Genomic DNA, 24762 nt, shown 5'->3' on the forward strand with positions numbered 1-24762 from the left:
TCTCTGGCTTCCACATAAACTGCATGTTCAGGCCGAAACCGGTTTGGCTCAGTGGATAGAGCGTCGGCCTGCGGACTGGGAGGTCCCGGGTTCGATTCCGGTCAGGGGCATGTACCTTGGTGGCGGGCACATCCCCAGTGGGAGGTGTGCAGGAGGCAGCTGATCGATGTTTCTGGCTCTCTATCCCTCTCCCTTCCTCTCTGTGAAATATCAATAAAATATATTTAAAAAAAAAACAAAAAACTGCATGTTCAGGTTACAAGACAGGGAGAAAAACCGAGAACCATGTCCCACAGGCGGTGAGAGGGAAGCAGACTCGCCAAGGAGACAGCTATGACAGGTGGGGGGCAGGACTCAGCCCCACACGACTGTCCGACCCTTACAGGGTGGGGGCAAAGAGCAGGTGGACACGAGGACGGGCTGGGTGTGCAGATTAACAGGTGAACTCCTCTTCGCTCTCAACTCAGCCAGGTCCCTCTGGGCCCAACGGCCACCCCGCCTCTCTTCTGAGCCTCACTCACCCCCAGGGACCGGTCCTCTGCTCCCCCCGGGGGCTCCCAGCCCCCCACCACTCCGGCTCTCACGAAGGCCACCAAGGGCCTCCCCTTGGCTAACCAAACCACATCTCTGTCCTCAGGCTCCTGACGGGCACTGGTGACCCCTTCAGGACCCCGCTCCCCCCGCGCCCAGAGCCCAAGCCCTAGGGTTTCTCCTGCCCCATGCGGTCCATCCCACCGACAGGACACTGGGCTCCTGGAGGCTGTGCCCGAGCCCCGTCCTCATCTCACGCCGGCAGACAGGTTGCTGACCATCCCCAGCCCTGCAGCCATGCTGACCACCTCTAGCCAGGACCGCCGCGGGTCTTTCCCAGCCAGGCCTGCACGTCTGACCATCTAACCTCACGACCCACTCTGTCACCCCTGCTCCTCAGCCTCAAGCTGGGCCCTCCCCTCCATGCTCACTGCCTGCCAGCTGCTCAGACACTGCCCCAATCTTGGCCCCAAGCTCCCCTCACCCCCCCCTCAGGCCCTCCAGCCAGCCTCCCCATTTCCTGGCACCCAGGCCCTACCAGGCACCCACTTATCCACGGTTGGTCTCCGCCACCTTCTGAGACCGGGCCACAGGGCTCCCCAGGGCCTCACACACAGTAGGCCTGGCACACAGTAGGTGCTCAATAGACACTCCTTTGCTCCTGGCCAGTGTTTCTGAGAGTCTGTTAGCAGTCAACTAGCTCCAGAGCTACCGCAGCCCTTCAGCGGCTAACGAGCTGCCCACAGCCCCTGACTCTACCAGGGGTCCTCAAACTACGGCCCGCGGGCCACAGGCGGCCCGCCGAGGACATGGATCCAGCCCGCCGGGTGCCGCTGCCTGTCCTGCTTAGCAGCCGACGCGTCCTGGGCCCGCAGTGCACATAGGAATTTGTTCATAGTTTTTTTTTTTAAACTATAGTCCGGCCCTCCAACGGTCTGAGGGACAGTGAACTGGCCCCCTGTTTAAAAAGTCTGAGGACCCCTGATCTATGCCACGGGAGTACCCGGCTCCACGGCTGTGGTGGTTCCAGCCGAGATCCAGAAACAAACCAAGCGCCGGCACCCGGTCAGTGCCTGGTACAGTGGCCGCCTCCCACTTCCTTGTTTGCCATCGTCCATGTACAAGTCCCTACGACGTCCTGTGTTTAACCAGCAAATCCTCTCTAAAGCATTATCAGGCCTGGGCGCCCTGTACCACGTCCCCTCCACCCACGTGGCACCCCGTACCACGTCCCCTCCACCCACGTCAACGCAGAAGGGCCGCTCACGCCCACGGCACGGTCCAGCTTTCTCTGACCTGTCTGGACGACACGTCGACCAACCATCTTTACTCCGCAAGGCAAGTGCTGCCTCCCCCATGCCCGTGGGTCCACCCTCCCGCCCCCCCAGAAGCAGGGCCATTTCCCACCGAATGTCATGCCCTGCAAGGCTCGACTGAGGCGCTGCCCCCGCAGGCACACACCTGTCCAAGCTGGATGAAAATGGCAATGTTACCAAAACACCCGCACCTGAAAGAGACGGCAGGCAGCACTCAGCGCTCCAGAGTCCCACCGGTGACCCGCCAGGTGCTCTCAAGAGGCAGGCCCATTTCTCAACACTCGTAAGGAAGTCCCCACCGCAGAAACAGGTTGTAATGTTTTCACGGATTTGAGAGGGGGGAAGGGCATGTGCCCTGCACCCTGGGCTTGTGCCTTGACCCGGAAGCAAACCAGTGACCTGTCAGTGCACCGAGTGACGCGGAGCCACACCAGCCAGGGCTCAACCACAACATCTTAAATACCATTAAAAAACCATCTCATGCCCTAGCTCAGGGGTGGGCAAACTTTTTGACTCGAGGGCCACAATGGGTTCTTAAACTGGACCGGAGGGCCGGAACAAAAGCATGGATGGAGTGTTTGTGTGAACTAATATAAATTCAAAGTAAAGGAGCAGAGGGGAGAGCAAGAGAACCCTCTGCTCTTTCGGCTCCGCGGGCCGGATAGAACAGCCAAACGGGCCGGATCCGGTCCGCGGGCTGTAGTTTGCCCACGGCTGCCCTAGCTGGTTTGGCTCAATGGATAGAGTGTCAGCCTGCAGACTGAAAGGTCCCAGGTTCGATTCCAGCCAAGGGCACATGCCTGGGATGCAGGCTCGATCCCCAATGGGGGGCGTGCAGGAGGCAGCCAATCAATGATTCTCTCTCATCATTGATGTTTCTAGTTCACTCTCCCTCTCCCTTCCTCTCTAAAATCAATAAAATATATTTTTTAAAAAAAAACCACCATCTCATGGGAGAGAAACATCTTGTGTGGCTGGATGTTACCCCAAAATGACAGCAATTTGAATTCGACTGTATTCAGAATTCAAAACTTTTTCTAACACCTGTAGTGCTCTGTCCTTAGGAGGCTCCATAAAACCATGAGCACCATCTACTCACAGTGGGAATGGCTGCTGGGGCCCCCAGCCCCCAGGCGGAAAGGAACCGCCTCCTCCCAACAGTCCATCCAGGCCCCCCCAGAGGCTCCGCCCCCAGAGGCCTATTCTTAGGGCCCTGCCCCCAGAGGCTCCGCCCCCAGGGGGCCTATTGTTAGGGCCCTGCCTCCAGAGGCCCCACCCATCAGAGGCCTATTGTAGAGGCCCCGCCTCCAGAGGCCCCGCCTCCAGGGGTCCCGCCCCCAGAGGCCTATTGTTGAGGCCCCGCCCCCAGAGGCCTATTGTTGAGGCCCCGCCCCCTGAGGCCCCGCCCCCGGAGGCCTATTGTTGAGGCCCCGCCCCCTGAGGCCCCGCCCCCGGAGGCCTATTGTTGAGGCCCCGCCCCCGGAGGCCCCGCTTCCAGAGGCCCCTTCCCAGCAGCGCTGGAAGCTTTCAGCCCTTCCTGGCAAGGAGCCCACAAAACCCAATCTGGGCTGTTCCTGGGCAGCCCTGCAGGGCGGCAATCCTGCATTCGAGGCTCCAGGGCGTGGCTGCACACGGGGAAGCCAGTTACACTTCACTGGAAACAGCGCCTGAGTCTGGAACAACAGCTCTCTCCCCTGTTCCCCAATAAAACCTAAGAATGGCCTCTGTTAATGGAAGGGCAGATCTCTTTGCTTTGTTTTCTTTCTACACAGCGCTTTGCTGTTGGCAATTACAGAGTTTTATAGTTTATAGTGACTTGCTTCTTTGGAGCATGACATCGGAGCCGAGTGGCCTCGGGGCTACACAGCACCCGAAGGGGCCTATTTTACACCAGGGCAAGGATTCACCCAGGACACAATTCGCTTAGCCACTAACTCCTCAAAAACTCTGTCCCAGGTAAGCGAGGGTGCTGGGGGGTGGGCTTGTGTTTTCTGGATCGGGGTGTACACCGGGACTCCTGCTCCCCGGGTAACCCTGACCCTCAGTTTCTTCATCTGTAAAATGGCAGCAGCCAAACACCACTCACCCCCCAGTAACCAGAAGAGTGAGTGACAGTGTAAACAAAGGTTATAGAAAACAGCTTGATACCCAGTAAAAGGTCCTCATTACTCCCTGGGGAGTCGACCCATGAGCCCCAGTGCCTGATTAAACGAGGGTGTGTCCCGCAGGACTCGGTACCCAGCACTGGATCCCTGGCACGATCACCCCAAGCCACCTCCGACTGTGGTCCAGGCTGTGGGCCCACCAGGTGGGCCAGGCGGCCCTGAGTAACGAACCTCTTTTGAACGAAATCCACCCTAAACCCTGTTATCCGGCCAACACAGGGGGCCCACATTCCTGATGGCCCAGACGCAAAACATCGGCGATGCCAGCACGCACCGTTCCCATAGAGCACCACGTCCCTGTAAAGCCGGCACCCTGGGACACTGCCAAGCCGTGTTTATGTAGGCTGAGTGCCCACTCTGCTTTCCCCAGCAGATAAAGAAATAAGAAAATGCAAATGGAATTTAGGAAAGAGACTTCTTAAAAAATTGTGTCACTGCTCAGGATAGCCCATACCCTGGGTCAACAGTTCTCGCTAAGGGGCTATTGCGTATTCTCTACACATATTCACAGCCTCACAAAACCTAAAATAGCACCCGCAGACAGACGACTCGGCCCAAATCTGCGCTGAGGTATTGCATCACTTCAAACCGGTGCGTAAGTTCCAGGTCTTACACAAGCAAGCAACCAGAAGCTGTTGGCTGCCCACCCCGAGTATATAAAGCATCACAGCCAACTGTGGGATCAAACGCAGTCAGAAAATAAACCTCTGCGTCCTCCTGGGTCTCCCACGGTGATAGCACAGCCTAATAATTTATTGTGTAAATGACTAATCTGAAACATCGACTCAACCCGCCCATCCGAGCCTTTCTCGGTGATAATGAAGGTTACAGCCCACACCAGCTGACCACAGCCACAGGTGGGCCCCCGAGGAGCTGCCGGGGGTCCCTTTATTGTTCCCAGACCCCCCCGCCCCACCAAATCCTTCTTTCTGTCCCACACGCTGGGTCTCCCTCTCCCCAGCCCCACAGGCCCCGCCTGGCACATGGGGGCCAGCTCTTTGCTGCCAAGCGTATGGCTGGCTGAGCCAAAACAGTATCCTTCCAGTGCCCCTCCAGCCCAGAGCAGGCCAGCTAGTTCCCACACTGGCTCCCCCAGCGACCGACCAGGCAGGCCTCGAAGTAACACCTCAATGTGAAGCCCCAGTCCAGTGCAGGGGCCAAGATCAAACGCAGCTCCCGCTTTGCAAAGCGCTCCCACAGGGAGCACGCACAGCCCACTGTTATTATCTGGAGGAGACGGAGGAGAGACAGAGAAGAGACACAGGGCACTGCCTCCAGCCGTATTACAGGGTGACTCAGGGCCCATCCAGCAATTTCCAACAGTCCCGCCCGCGGACTAATGGGCACATGAGGTGGGCAGTGACCTTTGATCTTTCCAGACAGGTGTGTGGCGGATGGCAAAGCCTCGCCAGCAAACCAGATGACTCAGATAACCCCGGAGACCGGGTTTTAACCGCACAGCTCCGGAGCCGCGGCCAGCCTAGGGGAGCGCCAAGAAGCCCCGGTCTTGAACTTGAGAAAGCCCACGCCTGTTCCCAGCAAGAATGCTGAGGGAAGCGGGGCCGTGTCCCTCCCACTGGCTTGGCGGGGTGGGGAGCACCACCCCCTTCCCGCGCGCAGCACCCAACCATCCAACCGGAGGCCACACATCCCCCCAGTGTCGCCTGGGCCCGGCCCGAGCGCGCCCCAGCTCGTCGGGCGGGCCCCTGGCAGGTGCCGGCAGCTCCCGGGTAGCCCCGCAGGCGCCCAAGGGCCACTCACCGGAAACAGACACCTCCATGAGCGCCTCCAGCGGCCGGTTGTTGTCCAGGTCCCGGCTGAGCTGCAGCTCGCCCGTGGCCGCGTCCAGGAGCAGTAGCCGCAGCTCGTTGCCCTGCAGGAAGGTGTAGTTGAGGCTGTCGGAGAGGTCGGGGTCGTGGGCCGGGATGCGGCCGATCACGCCGGTGGGGAAGCTGTTGGACTTGTTGGTGACGTAGTTGTTGAAGAGGATCTGGAAGTCGGGCAGCACCGGCGGGTTGTCGTTCTGGTCCAGGAGGCGGACGTGCACCGTGGCCCGGCTCACCAGCGGGGCCGAGGTGGCCTGCACCACCAGCACGTACTCCCGCCGCACCTCAAAGTCCAGCTCGGCCAGGGCTCGCAGGTCCCCGCTCAGCAGGTCCAGCTGGAAGACCTCGGGCACGTTGCCCTCCACGATCTGGTACATGATCTGGGCGTTGGGGCCCTCGTCGGGGTCATGGGCGCGAATCCTGGCCACCACGGACCCCACCGGGCTGTTCTCCTCCACCAACAGCTCCAGTTCGTCCCTCTCAAACACGGGGGGGTTGTCATTGATGTCCAAGACGGTCACCTGGATGTCCACGGAGGCGCTCAGGGGCGTAGGGCTCCCCCGGTCCACAGCCAGGACCCAAAGAGTGTACACGGCCACATTCTCCCGGTCCAGCCGGCGCTGGGTGCGGATCACGCCGGACGTGGGCTCGATGTAGAAGTCCCCGTCGCCATCGTCGCCACCCTGGAAGGTGTAGAGCAGGCGGCCGTTGGGGCCCGAGTCCCGATCGGTGGCCGAGACCTGGAGGACGCTGGTGGACGGGGGCGCATCCTCGAAGACAGAGCCCTGGTAGAAGTCCCGCAGGAACCGGGGCGCGTTGTCGTTGGCATCAAGGATGAGGATCTCCAGGGAGGTGGTGTCGGACTTCTGGGGGATGCCATTGTCCCGGGCCGTGATGGCCAGCGTGTAGGCCGCCTGGTCCTCGTAGTCCAGCTCCGTCAGCGTGTAGACGGTGCCGCTGTCGGGGTCGATGCGGAACTGCGGCACGGGGTCCTCCAGCACGTAGGTGATGCGCGCGTTCTCGCCTGTGTCCTCGTCCGTGGCGCCGATGGTGGCGATGGAGGTGCCCACGGGCCGGTCCTCGCAGACACTCACGGTGTAGTGCGAGCTCTGGAACACCGGCCGGTGCGTGTTGGCGTCCGTGACGTTGATGAAGACCTGCGCGGTGTGCGAGCGCGTGCCATCCGACGCCGTCACCGCCAGCACGTACTGCCGCTCCTGCTTGTAGTCCAGCGGCAGCGCCAGGGTGATGAGGCCGCCGCCGCTCTGGCTGCTGAGCGCGAAGCGGTTGCGGGTGTTGCCGCCCGTGAGCTGGTAGGTGATCACGCTGTTGGCGTCGCGGTCCAGGGCGCGCAGGGTCAGCACGCTGCTCCCCACGGCTGCGTCTTCGTTCAGGCGCAGCTCGTAGGCCGGCTGCGTGAACACGGGGTCATTGTCGTTCACGTCCAGGACGGTGATGGACACGCTGGCCGAGGAGCTCATGGGCGGCGAGCCGTGGTCCACAGCCTCCACCGCGAAGCTGTAGCGCTCCACCGCCTCCCGGTCCAGCTCGGCGCGCACGGTGATCCAGCCCGAGCTGTTGTGGATCTGGAAAGGGAAGTCCGAGGCCAAGGCGGGGCCCTGGGCGCCGGCGCTCCCCGCGGGGGCGGAGGCCGTGTCCACCAGGCGGTAGCGCAGGCGCGCGTTCTCCCCCGCGTCCGCGTCCACGGCCTGGATGTGCAGCACCGAGTGGCCCAGCGGCACGTTCTCCAGCACGGCCGCCTGGAACGGGCTGCTCACGAAGATGGGCGCGTTGTCGTTCACGTCCAGCACCTGCACCGAGACCAGCCCCGAGGAGTTGATGAGCGGCGGCCGGCCCCCGTCCTGCGCCTTGACGCGCAGCGTGTACTCGCGGATGGCCTCGAAGTCCAGCGGGTTGATCACGTCCAGGCTGCCGCTCAGCGAGTGCAGGTGAAACTGCCCCTTCAGGTTCCCGCTGACGATGCTGTAGTGGAGGGCCGCGTTCTGGCCCTGGTCCCGGTCCGTGGCCCACACGCGCAGCACCGGTGTGTTCACTGCCACGTCCTCGGGCACCTGGACCACATAGCGCGTCTCGCTGAACTGCGGGTAGTTGTCATTCTCGTCCTCCACCGTGATGTGCACCGTGGCCGTGGCGCTGAGCGGGCCCGGGCTGCGGCCCTGGTCGTTGGCCTCCACCAGCAGCTGGTACTCCGCCTCCTCCTCGCGGTCCACCGCCGCCCGCGTGCGCACCACCCCCGAGCGCGCATCGATCTCGAAGACGCCGCGCGCGCCCTCCAGCAGGCGGTAGCGCATGTCGGCGTTGGAGGGCGCGTCGCCGTCCGTGGCGCGGATGGTCAGCACCTCGTAGCCCACCTCCAGGTTCTCGCGCACGCGCTCACGGTACTCGGACTGCTCGAAGGCCGGGCTGTGGTCGTTGGTGTCGCTGACCGTGACGGTGAGGTAGGTGGCGGCCGAGCGCCGCGGCTGGCCGTGGTCCACGGCGCTCACCTTGAGCACGTGCGTGTCCTTGGTCTCGCGGTCCAGCGAGCGGGCAGTGCTCACCGCGCCCGTGTCGGAGTCAATGAGGAAGAAGCCATTGGAGCGCTCGTCGAACAGCGCCTCCATCTGGTAGCTCAGGCGGCCCGCCTCGCCCTCGTCGGGGTCGTGCGCGCGCAGCTCAATGACCGCGGTGCCCGCCGGCTCGTTCTCGGGCACCGACACCTGGTAGCTGGGCAGCGGGAACTGAGGGCTCGTACCGCCGCCGGCACCCCGCCGGGCCCGCCTCGCCGTCCCCGCCCTGGTCTCGACCTGAAGCGGTCTTGGCGGCGACGGCGACAGCGACGGGGAGGGCGTCCCCGCTGCCGTCTCCAACTCCAGCTCCACCCGGATGGCGCCGGCCGCGCGCCTCAGGGCACACAGCAGGCGCAGGCGGGTCGAGCCGCCCGGCGGCAAGCAGACGGGGCCGCGTGGGCAGAGGCGGCCGGGGTGCAGCGGGCAGCTGCAGGCCGGGAACGTGGTCAGGGCCGCCAGCGCCGAGTGCAGAACGGCCCCGCCGCCGCCGGGGGCCGGGAAGCAAAGCACCGCGCCGGGCCCGGGCACTGTCAGCACGGCCCTCGCGCGAAGCTCCGCGCGGATGGCGCGTCGTGGCCGGAGCCGGGCGCCGCAACCAGAGCCGTACGCGCGCGCCCGCAGGCGGAGGCTCAGCACGGTCGGGGCGCCGCGGGCTGCGAGGCGAACGTGCAGCGGCAGCGGGCGTCCCCCGAGGCGCGCGCAGCTGCGGGGCCCCGGGCCCGGCCCGCGCCGCCGTCCGCCCAGCCGCCCGTCGCGGCTCACGTCCAGCGCCTCTCGGAGCGCCCGGTGGGTGCGCACCGCGTCCAGCGCGTAGGTCCAGCCGGGACCGAGGGTGAAGGCGCGGGCCCCGCCGGGCACGCGCAGCTCCCAGGCGGCCACTCGAAGCCCCAACACCGGTAGGGCGGCGGCCGCAGCCAGGAGTAGCAGCGAGGGCAGCACGGGCGGCGGCGGCCGCGGCGCCATGGCTCCGAGCCCGAGCCGGGCGCCGGAGCACAATCCATGCACCCGGCGCGGCTCCGCATCCACCCGGCGGGGCCGGGGGGCGGCTCCCGTGCGCCCGGCTCCCGGCCCTCGAGGCAGCCCGCGCCCCGCCTCTCCGGGGGCCCGGGCGGGGACACCGGGGGCCGCGCTCCCTGCCTCCCCCGCAGCTTCCACTTCGAGAGCACTTTGCGAAAGTTTGCTAAGTTGGTTTCAAGATGGCTCCTCCTCGCGTCCCGGGAGGTGCCGCGCATCAACCTGCGGTGGCGGCGGCTCCAGGTGGCTCCCGCGCGGGCTCGGCCGGGCGTCGTGGGAAGCGAGGCGCGCCCGGAGCGGGGCGGGGGCTGCGCTCCTGGAGCGGCCTGGATTGCACCGCGCCGCTCGGACCCCAGCGGCCGGCTGCTGCCTGGGCGGTGCGCTCGCCCGCGCCCCCTCTGCCCGCGCTCTCCCCGCCCCGGCCCGGCCCCGCCCCGCCCCTGGCCCAGCAGCGTATTGTTCGGCCCGGGAGGGAGCCGGCCCGGAGGTGCGCGCCGGGAAGATCGCTATGGAGACGCGGGGGCGCAGCGGAGGCGGGGGTGGGGCCGGGCCCACTCCCCTGCCGCCTCCCCACCCGCCTCCCTGGGGGGCGGGGCCGCGGGACCGAGGGGCCGGGCCGGGAAAGGCGGGGCTGGGGCCCCGGGGCGGCCGCTACCAGTGGGGCGGTGGCTCTGCTTGTCCGGGCCAGGCGAGGCCCAAAGCCCCCACATCCCACCCTGTAGAACGGGTCCGCGGAGACCGCAGTGCCCGCCGCCGAGCGGCTTGGACCCGGGAGGGGAGAGAGGGTGCGAGGTGCAGGGCGCCCGCCTGCGTTACTGACGGGGAAGGCTGCTGGGGCGGTTACACCTTCCCAGCAAAATGCCGGGGCTAAAGCGCCCCCCTCCCCACGGAGCTCCTGGGACTTAGAAACCCAACCGGCCACTAACTGGATTCAGACGCCACTTGGTTGGAAGCACTTCTAAACGAAAAGCAAAACCGCCCGGTTGACATTTGGTATTTGGAGCGGGGACAGCGCAGGCGAGCTCACGTCCCGCGCGTGGTGTGCGAACCCATCGCCCGGTCCCAGAGGCTCCGGCTACTTCCCAATGAATCACGACCGACCGCAGGGCGCGGGGGCCGGGGAGGTGGCGTGGGGTGGGGACGGCCTGGGGGTATTCAGAACCTTGCGACAGCACCCCGTCCCCCCGCTGCCTCCTGCAGGCACTGCCTGGGGGTGAGGAATGTGGGGAGCTCCCCTCTCCTGCGCCGCCCCTGGTGGGGGTGCGCTCTCCGCCCTAGAGCTCTGGGTGCCAGAGCCGACTGGCCTGGAGCTCTGCAGTGGTTAGGGAAGTGGGGCGGCAGGGATAGGGTCGCACAGGGTGAAGCGGTGGGGAGGGGGGTCTTTTTGGAGAGGGAGGGTCCGATGGGGCCGCTGCCTTTCCTAGCTGAGAGGAGGCAGGTGTGGAGCCGGCTTGGAAACAAATAAATGAATAAATAGCCTGACCCAATATCGCTCAAAGTTGCTAAAAACAATGTCTTTGGGCTGAAGCCAAATAGGAGCTTTGCTTCCCATTAGCCACACTTTGAGGACATTATTGACCAAAAGACAGATTTGCTTTCACGCTGGGACTTTCCACTGAGTCCTGAGGAGAGCAGTGGGGGGAGGAAGGGGAGGAGTCCCGCCCTTCAGTGGGACCCTCAGAACCTCCGCCGGCCCTGCCACTTCCTGGGGAGGGGAGGGGCAGGGAGGCCAGCCCAGAGGACCCCCCTGAGCGCAGTGGACAGCTCCGGTGGGTGAGGGCAGCAGGCCCACCTGGGCCCGGCACGGACATGGTAGGCTGGGCTTAAACAAACAACAGCTCCAGCTGCAGGCGCTGCCTGTGTGAAAACATGCAGGGTGAGCTGGGTGTGGACAGCTTTCACTTTCCGGAATAAGACACCTGCGGCCCGACGATAACCACAGGAAATGCCCCGCCACTTCCTGGTCCCAGGGCCCGCAGGGGACAGGGGCAGCTGTCCCTGCAGGATGTCCAGCAGCAGGCCCGCAGGCAAAGGATGGTTCCATTCGCCGGTGGGTCAGAGCAGGCCCAGCCGAGGCTCTGGGTCTGGGAGAAGCGCCCCGAGGGGAAAGACAGGCCCGCAGGGGGTGTGAGGGCCGTCGGGAGGGTGCGGGAGCAGGGGACTGTCCACTCTTTTTTTTTTTTAAGAAATCCAAGTTTGTTTGCTTTGTTTTTAATATATTTTCATTGATTTCAGAGAAGAAGGGAGAGGGCGAGAGAGAGAGAGAAACATCCATGATGAGAGAGAATCATGGATCGGCTGCCTCCTGCACACCCCACACTGGGGATCGAGCCCGCAACCCGGGCAGGTGCCCTGACCGGGGATCGAACCCTGACCTCCTGGTTCATAGGTCGACGCTCATCCACTGAGCCTCGCTAGCGAAGCTGGACTGTCCATCCTTGACCCGAGGGATGTGGCCTTTGTGACCTTACGTTGACCTCTGCCTAGTGCTTTGTGCACTTTCCTGCAGGCACGCACCATGGAAAGGGGGTGCGGGAGGTGGGGGGAGCAGCTGCAGTGTGTGCCGTGGCTGCAGGCCGTCCACCTGCTTCCGGGAACAGTAATCGGACTCTGAGGCGGCTGGTGCCTCACAGGCAAGTTCCATGCTGCCACTCACTGGTCATGTGACCTTCGCCAGGCTCTACCCACCTCCTATCCCAGCCGGGGTAGCAGTGGGTAGTCTAGCGTCCTAGTGTCCTGGGGGGATGCGTGACATCACCTGCGTCCTGAGGCTGGCACAGGTCTGGCTGGTGCAGGTTCACGGGGGGCTAAGCCCTATGTCGTGTTGTTGTCACCGAGCGGGACCATCCTTGTCTCGGGCCGGTGTTGCCCAGTGGTTGGCGCTGTGGGTTAAACAGCGCGTGCACGTGTCCCTGCTCACGGAGAGGCAGGGACCCTTCATCCCACTTCCCAGGGGCATCTGGGCTCCCCCCCGGATCCAGCCCACCAAGGTGTCCACAGAAGGGCTGAGGCCCCGGTGAGGAGGCTGTGGGCGGCCTGGCCAGAACCCCTGCCCTCCCCCCACAGGGTGGCTGGAAGCAACGGAGTGGCCTCCCCTGCCACTCGCGCTCTCAGGGGTTACACTGGGGGTGAGGGGCTCAGCGTGTAGCAGGGCGCCGGCCCCAGAGCTGCTGGCGGAGGTCCCGGCGCCCAGCACCCCAGGGCCGCCGCCGCCACTCCTGGGCCCGCAGAGCTGCTGCTGTACTCCACGCACCCTGGGTGTCCGCAGGAAGCGAGGGCTTTAGAAGGAAGGAAGCGCAAAGGGCCGGGAGCCGGGGTTTCTGGGGCTGCACACCTTCCCAACAGCAGCCCAGCCCCTGCTGCCAGGGGCGCGGACCGGCACCCACGGGGGACCTGGCGTCTGTTCCTCCCCCGGCCCCTCCCGGCCCGTCCTGAACAGCGGAGCACAGAGCACACGTCGTCGCAATGGGAAGCGGCCTCCCTTCGCCCTCGTTTGGAATTCAGAGGGAGACAGCTCGGCAGGCCGCCTCCCCGCCCAGGGCCCCCCCCCCCCCCCCCCCCCGCTTGGTGGAGTGGGACGCTCGGAAAATTGGGGAAGTTCAAGCACGGAACCAAAACGGGGCCCTGACTTAACCGAACGCCCACAGAAGAGGCAGGCGGGGATGCGCCCCGTCACGCACCTCCTGTCCCTGCGCTTCCCGGGAAGACCAGGTAACGCCCCGACCCCACGGAAAGTTTTCCGCTGGGAGGTTGGCAGAGCCTTCGAAGTGCGAATGCTGGGGTTTCTGGGGCTGAGCTGTGGCTGCAGGGATCCAGGCCTGGCACACACCAGCTTCCAGAACCCCTTGGGAGCACCTGAGGGCGGGGAGCCAGGCCTGGATCCCCAATCTCCTGACGGACGGAGAACTGTGGACACGGGGTGACGGGCACAGGTCCCGTGCCTGGTGCTGCCATTTTGTTTCTGGGGAGCTGTGGGGTGGGGGGTGGGGGGACAAAGCACCAAAACGCTTCCCCCAACCCAGAGGCACCCAGCCCGGCCCAGGCAGCCCTCCCATTTCCAACTGGGGCTGCAGTGGCCTCTAGTGGCCGAGCCCGGTCCCTGCCCCGCCGGAGCCTGGACGCCCCCTCCCTGCCCCTGAGCAGGTGGCAGACAGCAACAGAGCCCAGCCCTGGTGTGTGTGAGCTGGGCCCGGGCCCTGCCACCCGCTCTGCCACCCTGGGCTCTGCCACCCTGGCCTCTGCAGGGTGAGGGCCCAGTGCCCCTGCACGCATGGCCGACAGGAACTGGGCCCTCACCCCTGGAGAATGGCCTGAACTGGAGGACAAGGAGGGGCCAACTCCAGTCCCCAGGCTCCTGGAGGCCACAGGGGCTGCTCTTAGGGGGGGGGGCAGCTGGGCCAGGGGGCTCCCAAGGACCAACGAAGGTCACCCATGGCAGGACGGAGCCAAGCGGGAGACGGCGTCTGTGCTGGGACAGGAAGGGGACCAGGTGCCACCAGGCAGACTCAGTGGAAAATACCTGGTTCTGTCGTTACAGGCACCGCCACTGTGGTTAACATTATTCCCTACGCACACACATGCACACACAAACACACACATGCACACACACACAAACACACACAGGCACACACATACAGACACATACAGGCACACACATACAGACGCACACAGGCACGCACACATATACAGGCACGCACACATATACAGACACACACAGGCACACACACAGGCATACACACATACAGGCACATACAAAGGCACACACATACAGGCACACTCACAGGCACACACATATATGCACACACAGGCACACACACAGGTGTGCACACACAGGCACACACACATACACATACACACAGGCACACACATACAGGTGCACACAGAGACGCACACAGGCACGCACACATATACAGACACACACAGGCATACACACATACAGGCACACACAAAGGCACACACATACAGGCACGCTCACAGGCACACACATATATGCACACACAGGCACACACATACAGGTGTGCACACACATACACGCACACACAGGTACACACACAGAGGCACACACAGGCATGCACACACACAGAGGCACACACACATACAGACACAGGCACACACATGTGCACACACATACAGACACACACAGGCACACACATACAGACACACAGGCACACACACATACAGACACAGGCACACACATGTGCACACACATACAGACACACACAGGCACACACACATACAGACACACACACAGAGGCACACACACAGGCACGCACACACACAGGTACACACACACAGAGGCACACACAGGCATGCACACACACAGAGGCACACACACATACAGACACACGCACACAGGTGCACACACAGACACAGGCACACACATGTGCACACACATACAGACACACACAGGTGCACACACACATACAGACACACACACAGAGGCACACACACAGGCACGCACACACACACAGAGATACACACACACAGAGGCACGCACATTATCATGAAGCCCGTGTCGGGGACACTGCTGTCTCACGGCCTCATTTCTCCCCTGACCTCCCTTCTTCCTCTTTAGGGATACATTTCACAAGTGGTAACATCCACCCTTTTAACTTATTTTTTATTTTTAATGTATTTTATTGATGTCAGAGAGAAAGGGAGAGGGAGAGAGATAGAAACATCCATGATGAGAGAGAATCATCGGTTGACTGCTACCTACACGCCCCACACTTGGCATGGAGCCCACAACCCGGGCATGTGTCCTGACCAGGAATCGAACCATGACCTCCTGGTTCATGGGTCGACGCTCAACCACTGAGCCACTCCGGCCGGGCAGATTCACCCTTTTTAAACTGTACACTCCCGTGTTTCTTAGTCTATTCGCAAGGTGTAACCGCCACCACTGTCTAGTTCCAGAACATTTTCATCACCCGAAAAACCCTGTACCATCAGCAGGCAACTCCGCGCCCCCCCCCCCACCCCCCTCACTCCCCTCCGCTCGATGGCGGTGCCTGTTCAGACACGTCCTCTCCGGGAATCACGCTGCGTGGCCTTTGCATCCCCGCCCTTCACTCAGCACAGCACCCCAGACCCGCCAGGTTGTCGTGTGTGGGGGGCTGCGCTCCCGTCCACAGCTGCTTCACGTGCCCCCACGTGCATCTGCCGTGTGTCCAGTCACGTGCCGATGGATATTTGGGTTGTTTCCACTTTTTAAAAATTTTAATATTTTTATTGATTTTTTTAGAGGGAAAGGAAGGGAGAAGGACAGAGAGATAGAAACATCATTGATGAGAGAAACATCATTGGTCCGCTGCCTACTGCACGCCCCACACTGGGGACCAAGCCTGCATCCCGGGCATGTGCCCTGACCAGGAATCAAACCGTGACCTCTTGATTCATACGTCAACACTCAACCAAATGAGCTACACTGCGGGGGCTGTTTCCACGTTTTGACTGTTTGGAATAACCTTTTCTTTCGAGAGGAGAAAAAAAGGCGAAGCACTTCTCTCTTCAAAATTGCACACAAAATGGTTTTGAAATTATTATTTCTATACTCGAGGCCCGGTGCATGAAATCTGTGCACGGGCGGGGCGGGAGGGGGGGCGTCCCTCAGCCCGGCCTGCACCCTCTCGCAATCTGGGACCGCTGGCTCCTAACTGCTTGCCTGCCTGCCTGATCACCCTTAACCACTCTGCCTGCCTGCCTGATCACCCCTAACCACTCGCCTGCCTGCCTGATTGCCCCAACTGTGCCTGCCTGCCTGATCACCCCTAACCACTCTGCCTGCCTGCCTCATCGCCCCTGACCACTCGCCTGCCTGCCTGATTGCCCCAATTGTGCCTGCCTGCCTGAGCCCCTAACCACTTGCCTGCCTGCCTCATTGCCCCTAACCACTCTGCCTGCCTGCCTGCCTGATCACCCCTAACCACTTGCCTGCCTGCCTGATCCCCCTAACTGCCTCGGCCCCCGCTGCCCCAGATTCATCCAGAAGGACATCCAGAATGACGTCCGGAAGGTCGTTTGGCTGTCCGGTCTAATTAGCATATTACACTTTCATTATTATAGACTAGAGGCCCAATGCATGAAATTTGTGCAAGGGGCTCAGCCCTCGCAGCCCCGGCGGCCTCATGGCCCTGCAGCCCGTGGCCCTGCCCACTGGTCGTTCAGGAAGGTCATTCCAGAAGGTCGTTTCGCTGTCCAGTCTAATTAGCATATTAGCTCTTTATTATATAGGATTTTGACATTGTGACCACAACTGCGCTGTCATCAGCAGCTCACCGGGGACTTTCCTTCGTCCCTACAGGGTTCAGAGAGGGGCCCTAAACCTGCTGGGGGCGGGAGTGGCAGACTTAGGTGGACCTGAGGCCTCTGCTCTCCTGCCCCCGCCCGGACACAACCCCCAGCCCTCTGACCCCCTGACCCCTGGTCCCCTGACCTCCAGCCCCCTGACCCCCAGTCCCCTGAGCCCCCTGACCCATGGCCCCCTGACCCCCAGATCCCTGATTCCCAGTCCCCTGACCCCTGGCCCCGTGACCCCCAGCTCCCTGACCTCCAGCCCCCTGATGCTGTGGCTGGACCGCAGGGCCTCTGCCTCCGGAAGCCATTCGGCAGGGTCACTCCAGGTGCTTGGCACCTGCCCTTGGCTTTCTCCTTGCATTCATTCATTCACTCATTCACTCACTCACTCACTCCTTCATTCACTATCCATCCAATACCCTGTGAACACAACAGCCAATGCCCTTCCTCACCGAGAGATGATTCTCGTGGGAGAACAGCCCGTAAACCTGGGAAATACCATGCTGCTGGGGAAGGACATAGAGGAGAATGCTGGGCAGAGAGTGGAGGGCGGCTAGCGGGGGAGATGTCTGGGGACAGAGGGGCAGGATGGGAGGGTGAGGAGCGGCCCTGGGAGCACCCTGGGGAGCAGGGAGAGCCGGCGCAGAGGCAGGAGTGGGAGGCGGAGTGGGGCGGGTCACGGGAACCATGGCCTGGACCTGGGTTTCTCTCGGGCCCCTGAGGGGAAGGTGCAGGGAGGCGACTTACGCTTCCAGACCATCGCTCCTGCTGGAGAAGGAGCTGCCGAGGGTCTGGAGGCCACACACCTGGGCACCCTGACCGGGACTCACCCTCTGTGGACGGGAATGTGTCCATGGAGGGGAGGCATGGTGGAGCGTGGGCAGGGCTCAGCCGGTGTGGCTCAGTGGTCAACTCATGAACCAGGAGGTCACGGTTCGATTCCCGGTCAGAGCACATGCCCGGGTTGCGGGCTCGATCCCGGTAAGGGGCGTGCAGGAGGCAGCCGATCCATGATTCCCTCTCATCACTGATGTTTCTCTTTCCCTCTCCCTCCCTCTCTGACATCAATAAGAATATATTTATATTAAAAAAAAAAAAAAAGAAATAGAGAAACCATAGTTCCCAAGGTCTGAGCTCAGTGATGGGGGATGGTGACCCAGGTGCCCCCGCCCCAAGCCTCCTCCTCTGACCCGCTGTGGGGACCTCACACGGTGCCCCCTCCAGAGGCCTGTCCATCTCTACGGCTGGGCCACCGCCTGCGGCCGCCCTGGGAGGCAGGCGGTGAGAGCCACGTGCTGGGAGGGCGCCCCCATCTGGGGGACAGAGTGTGCTGCAGGAGGGGCAGGCCGGGAGGCCCAGCTCCGTGAGCAGAGGCTGAGGGATCAGCGCTATTTTTGCTGGGGGCGATGGAATGTCCTGCCCCGGCCCCTTAGCAACACTCAACACCCGGCCCGCCACGTGGATGTGTTGGAAACAGAGCACAGGCCTGGGCCTGGTGCCGGGCGGGCGATGGGGGGCGGTGGCGGGCGGGGGGGGCAGCTGCCCTGACGAGGGAGGGAGGTGGCTGGTCAGGCTGCTGGGCCAGGACAGGGCGCGGAGGGTGCCCGTCCCCAGGGGATGCCTGACGCTGAGCCCGAGAAGCCTGCCACCTCCGTGCTTCAGCCAGGGCCTGGGGCCAGCCAGCTGGCCTCGAAGGGAGCCCCAAATTCCAGGAGCGCGGGAGCTTTGGCCCTCGGGTGCCTGACATGGGGCAGGTCTGAGACCAAGCGGCTTCCGGGCAAGAGGTTCCGGCCTGAGGCGCCCCAGGGCCGGGCGCTGGTGGCCAGCCCTCCCGGGAGGGAGGTGAGCAAAGGGAAGCTGCTCTTCAGAGAGGCCTCTTTCTTGGGGGGTCGGCAGAGACCCCGGGGGGACAGCTGGCCTGAGGTGGTGCGGGGGGTGCTCTTGGAGTCATCTAGGGGTGCAGGCCAGCACTGGCTCCGGCCCCCACCCTGCGGGGAGGAGGGCTGGGCAGGGCGCTGAGCCACGCCTGCTGGAACCCGGAGCTGCTGAGTGAGCTGTGCGCTCCCTCCCTCCGGGGCAGCAGGCCTGCCCGGATCAAAAGGAAGAAGATGGATGGGGCTGGAACCGGCTGTGCCACCTGCTGGCCTCAGGCACAGGAGCTGGGGGCCCACGGAGCTGAGAAGCCCCCGATGCCGTTGCCCACGTGGCACGCTGCCACCCGCGTCAGGGGACGGAGGGCAAGGAGGGGCAGTTGGCAGAGCGTTCGGTTCCTGCAAGTTCCAACTTCTGTCCCCACTGTTAACTGGATGCTCGGCGTGACTCAGGCCCGTGTGCTCCCCGTCACCCAGGCCCGCTCGTTGGCTGGCGCCCGGGAAGCTGGGGCTGGCTGGTGCACCACCCCCTCCAGCTGTGTGCCCGGGACAGCTGACCTCTGCATCCTCCTCCGTGGAGGCCCGAGAGGCATCTGGCTTGGCGTTGGCTGACCCTCCTGCGAACTCGCCTCGGCCCGCTCTGTGACCGCGAAGGTGATTGTCTGGTGCGGAGCTTGGCCGTGGGGAAACGGGGCTCAGAGCGGGGGGCGGCGTGCCGAGGTCACAGCAGGGCGGGGGGCGGCGTGCTGAGGTCACAGCAGGACGGGGGGCGGCCTGCTGAGGTCACAGCAGGACGGGGGGCGGCATGCTGAGGTCACACAGCCGGGGCTGCTCAACGCTTCCTCTCCTCCCACTCCAGATATTTAAATGTTTGAAAGAGAAGAAGGGATAAAAGATGGAATAGGAAGAAAGTTTTTTAAAAAGGAGGAGGAGACTATCAGAGAAAAAGACCAGGACACCTCGGAGGGCTTTGCAAATGGCCCTGGCCAAGTGTAAGAAGCCAGCCTGGCCGGTGTGGCTCCGTGGTTGAACTGTCGACCCATGAACCAGGAGGTCACAGTTCAATTCCCGGTCAGGGCACATGCCTGCATTGTGGGCTCGATCCCCAGTGAGGGGCGTGCAGGAGGCAGCCAATCCATGACTCTCTCTCATCATTGATGTTTCTGTCTCTCTCCCTCTCTCTTCCTCTCTGACATCAATAAGAATATGTCCTATATAATAAAGCCTAATATGCTAAGTGTCTGGTTGTCTGGTCGTCTGTTCAACCAATCCAAGCATAATATGCTAATGATATGCTAAGGCCACTCAACTGCTCGCTATGACATGCACTGACCACCAGGGAGCAGACGCTCTGACCGGTAGGTTAGGTTGCTGCTGGGGTCCCGGGGATCAGGACTGAGCCAGATGGGCCGGACACGCCCTGGAGCCTTCCCACAATCCCTCTCCGTCTGGCCAACCTCCCGCATCCCTCCCTGGCCCCAATCATGCACCGGTGAGGTCCCTCAGCCTGGCCTGCACCCTCGCGCCATCCGGGAACCCTCGGGGGATGTCGGAGAGTCGGTTTCGACCTGATCCCACAGGCCAGGCCGAGGGACCCCAGGCCTCTAGTTTAAACAGAGGAAGCGGGGTGACAGTCCAGGGCACAACACCCAGAAGGAGCGATGGCTCCCCTTCCGGCAGACGGTGATCAGGTCCCCTGAAATGCAGCGTGTTCCCAGGTTCCGGGCTCTGTCTACACATAGGTCATGGCCTGGGCATGCTCATACCCACCCCACCCCACCCCACCCCACCCCACCCCACACAAGGAACGAAGAGCGAACAGCTGGGACCAGAGAGGTGGCCACAGCCCTTCCTGGATGCTCCTGAGCTAGGGTGCAGGGCGGAGAGGGGAGGGACCCAGGACTCCCACCTCAGGCTGAGGTCCTCAGGGGAGGGCACCCTCTTTAGGAGAGCGTGGTCCCAACTACAGCTGCCCGCCAGCCCAGGGAGGGGCCGGGAACGTGGAGCCTGCCTCAGGGCTCCCGGTAGGGAACCTACAACACTCACTTCCCTGGAGTGTTTGCAGCCATGCCACGCCGGGGTGCAATCGCTGCGTGGACGGGACTCCCAAGCCAAGGAGGTGAGTGCGCAGTCCCGGGCTGGGAGCGCCCCGTTGGGACTGTCTGGCGCAAACAACTCCTTTCGGGGGGGAATGCACCCCATGGAGGCTTCCCGGGTTCCTGGGGTGACGCTCGGCCAACGCCAAACTCAGGAAAAGATGAGGAAGCGCAGGACACCGTGAAGACTTGGCTGGTCCCAAACTTCAGATATTGAAGCAGTTGGAACAGAAGAAGCGATAAAAGACGGAGTAGGGAGAACATTTAAAAAAAAAGGAAAAAGCGACTGTTAGAGAAAAAGACCAGATCACTTTGGAAAACAACCCAGTGGCACTTTTACAGATGAAACTGTAAATGTGGAAACGCCATGAATTAAACCGCTGAAGAGAGAATCGGTGAATGGGAGGCTGGAGCTGGAGAAATTTTCCGGGATGCGGCATCGCCCGGTAAGAAGACAGAAAGGCCCTAGCCGGTGTGGCTCGGTAGATAGAGCGTTGGCCTGCGGACCGAAGGGTCCTGGGTTCAATTCCGGTCAAGGGCACAGGCCTGGGTTGTGGGCTCGATCCCCAGTGTGGGGCGTGCAGGAGGCCGCCGATCAAAGATTCTCTCTCAGCATGGATGTTTCTATCTCTCGCTCCCTCTCTCCTCCTCTCTGAAATCAATAAAGATATATTTTATTTTATTTTATTATTTTTTTTAAATATATTTTATTGATTTTTTAAAGAGAGGAAGGGAGAGGGATGATAGAGAGTTAGAAACATCGACGAGAGAGAAACATCGATCAGCTGCCTCCTGCACACCCCCCACTGGGGATGTGCCCGCAACCAAGGTACATGCCCTTGACCGGAATCGAACCTGGGACCCTTCAGTCCGCAGGCCGATGCTCTATCCACTGAGCCAAACCGGTCAGGGCAATAAAGATATATTTTAAAAAAAGAGAAGACAGAAAGCGTGACGAGAGGTAAGGAGGCCGGAAGGACAGAGTGAGAGTGCTCGCGTGCAGCCGATTGGAAGGGCAGGCCTGCAGGCGAGGAGGCATCCTCGGAGGCGGGAGGGACTGGGCTGTTCCAGGCAGAGGGAACAGCACGTGCAAGCCCCTGAGGAGCCCTGGCTCCGCTGCCCGCCTGGTGCAGGGCCAGGCTGGGGCCCGATGCTTCAGACACCGGTCCTGCCTGAGCGGCGGGTGGTCGGTGGGGAGCCAGCGGCCGTGCGCTGCTGCGGGCCAGCTCACTTCCCCTTTGACTGCTATCCGCACCCCCTTCTCCGCTCCCACGCCCAGGCCACGCGGTCCAGGTAGAGCTCACCCCAGTGCTCCCTCCATGTTCTGGGGTTGGTGGATGACGTCAGCCAGGTCAGCCCCGCCAGGGAGGTCCCCTCCGGACGCTGTTTCCAGAGCAGCCGAGCAGCAGAGAGCGCCGGCTCTGCCAGGACTGCCGGCATAAAGAGGCAGAGAGCCCTTTGGTCCTGGATCCAGCCGCGCCTGAGGCCGCCCTGGACTGGGCGCTGGCCCGTGTTAATACGTTTCCTCTTCGGACTGAGCTTTTCTGAGCGGGCGCTCCCGTCACATGTAACTTCGTACTCCACCCGTGTCACATAGGAAGCCCCAAGGCCAGAGACCCCATGGAGACCCCTGGCCCATCCTGGGGGTCAGGGCTGCTTCCGCGAGGAGGTGACAGCGGGGCTAGGCCTGCACGGCTGCATCGTGGTTCGCCGGGGGAGAGGGTGTGCCGGGCAGGCTGGGGCGGGCACTGGCTGTCTTCCCGGGCGTCAGTGCAGCTCATGGGCGCGGGCTGTGCCCAGGCAGGCCCGGGGCTCCCAGGCTGGCTCTCAGCAGCACCTGTGCGGGCCTGGAGGCCTGAAGGGGGTGACACCTCCCAGGAACTGCATGGGGGTGGGGCAGGTCATGCTGGTGTTAGGACCCCGAGCTCAGGATCCAGCTGAAGGAGGTGAGGGGAGCGTGCCAGCCCACACATTCCTCCAGCCTCCGGCCTGTCACTGCCAGCCCCCGCCACCAGGCCCAGCCCAGCTGCGCCTCCCCCGGGAAGCCTTCCCTGACCATCCAGGCAGAATGCTCCTTCCTGCCTCTCAGGGTCCGTGGGACCCAGGACCCCGCACAGATCACAAGTCCCCGGCCGTCCTGGGCGCGGTTACTTGCGTGCCTGTGGTACGTCCCTCCGTTCGCCTGTCAGCCGGGGCGTGGCCAGAGCGCCTGGCTGAATGAATAATGAGGTTGGATGCAGTGTCCCGGTTCCAGTTACACCCCACTCCCCACGGCCCCGGCCCCGGCTCCAATGCTGTAAACACTCCCTCGCCGGCTCCTGCTTACGGCCCTGGGTGGCATGTTCTGTTGATCCCTGTTTCCCAGGCGAGGACTCGGGCACAGAGAGGCTCAGTAACCTGGCCAGAGTCACACAGCCTGTGTGCAGCAGAGCTGGGGGCAACCACCACACATCACCCCCCGCGCGGGCAGGGTGGGCACCAAGGGCCCCGGAGACCAAGCAGCCAGGGGCCAAGCCCTCCTCCCTCCTCGTCTGTCTTTCCCCCCTTAAACCAGGAGCCAAGCAGCCAGGGGCCAAGCCCTCCTCCCTCCTCGTCTGTCTCTCCCCCCTTAAACCAGGAGCCAAGCAGCCAGGGGCCAAGCCCTCCTCCCTCCTTGTCTCCGGCTCCGCCCTCCTTGAGGGGCGGCTGAGCTGTGGCTGCGGGCTGCGGGGCTGCGGGCTGTGGCTGCGTCAGGCTGTCTGCTGCAGGGCCCAGCCTGGCTGGGGGAGGCCGGCTGGGCAGTGCCCTGGGCCTCCAGCTTCCCCACTGAGGGCGGGTGCTGGGGGGGCCCAGGACCCGCTCAGGGATCCAGTCCCGCCCCCTGCCCTTGAAGACGGCTCTGCCCGGGTGCCCGGGGCAGCAGGCGGCTCCCTGACTGCCAGGCCTCCTCGGGGTCCTGCGGGACAGCTGACTCCGGGCCTCACTGATGGTGGCGCTGGGGGCAGCCACGTCTGACCGGCATGACCATGCCTGGGCGGTCCGTCCCATGACCCATGGCAGCACGGCATGCATCAGCCGGGACGGTAGCTGCCGCGGGAAGTGAGGCCCCGAGCTACTGGGTTAGCCTCCCAGGAGGAGAGGCGGGTGGAGGGGGGTGAGGATGCAGAGGGGGGCCTGGAGTCTTGGGGACCTGGGAAGGCTTGGGGGCTCTTGGGGGACATTATGGGGGCCTAGGAAACCTTGGGGAGTCTGGGATTTGGGGAGACTTCGAGGAATCTTGGGGGGGGCCTTTAGAGGCCTTGAGGGGGTCACGGGGCCCTTGGGGGATGAGGGGCCTTGAGGGGCCTTGGGGGGAATCTTTGGGTCTTGGGAGGCCTGGGGAAGTTGGGTGCCTACATGGTCTCTGAGCACTTCCATCTCTACCCTGCTTTCTAGCCTGTTGGTTTGTTTTTCAGAAACGGGGGGCCCCAGGTCCCGACAGGTCCCCGAAGTCTGCTTCTGCCAACCCAGGCCCCAGGGGAGTGAAGGCTCGGGGTGCGGTGAGCGGTGGCTCTGCCTGAGGTGGCGGTGCCCGGCGAACCCTGAGTGATGGCTGGGGCCAGTCCCGCGGGCCCGGGCCACGTGGCCAGAGTCCTTGGAACGGGGCTAGGTCAGCGGAGGGACTGGATTCTTCCTCTGGTTCCATTTAAATTAATTTCCTTGTAAATGTGTAGTGGGGAGGGGGCGGGGCAGCGGCCACCGTACGGGGCAGAGGTGGTGGCTCCACCGTCAGGCTCAGAGCTGGGCAGAGGGCTCCCGGGCAGGGCTCTCCCCTCGACTCCCCGATGCCCCGTCAGCTCAGGCCGCAGGCGGCCACTGCCTGCCCTGGCCCTGGAGCCCTGGAGGCTATCAGACCCTCATCTGTCGGCTGGAATTCCCTGGAGAGGACCTGCCCTCATCAGCTGTGCGTCACCCTAAGGTAGCACCCAGGGGCGAGAGGGGCTGCTGGGTCGCTCTGTTTTGTAGGAGTTTGCGTGGTGGGCTGCCGGCCGGGACCCTGTGAATGCGAACCGCGTGGCAGCGTTCAGGCCTCGTGGGCCCCAGCGCAGTGACCGTCCT

The 24762-nt window shown here is 63.1% G+C and overlaps 1 protein-coding gene across 3 annotated transcripts in view; it reads right to left on the reverse strand.

Moving 5' to 3' along the window:
• The window catches only part of CELSR1 (cadherin EGF LAG seven-pass G-type receptor 1), a gene marked incomplete at its 5' end in the record, with an annotated part of 109446 nt that extends 100075 nt beyond the window's left edge, over positions 1 to 9371 (reverse strand). For all 3 annotated transcript variants that reach the window (XM_080662635.1, XM_080662636.1, XM_080662634.1), the window contains one exon: positions 5774 to 9371. In XM_080662635.1, coding sequence (XP_080518761.1) covers positions 5774 to 9371 — 3598 coding nt within the window. The remainder of the gene's footprint in view (positions 1 to 5773) is intronic.
• Positions 9372 to 24762: the final 15391 nt, after the last annotated feature.

Source organism: Plecotus auritus, assembly GCF_963455305.1.
Source record: "Plecotus auritus genome assembly, chromosome: 3".
Classification (NCBI taxonomy): Eukaryota; Metazoa; Chordata; class Mammalia; order Chiroptera; family Vespertilionidae; genus Plecotus; species Plecotus auritus.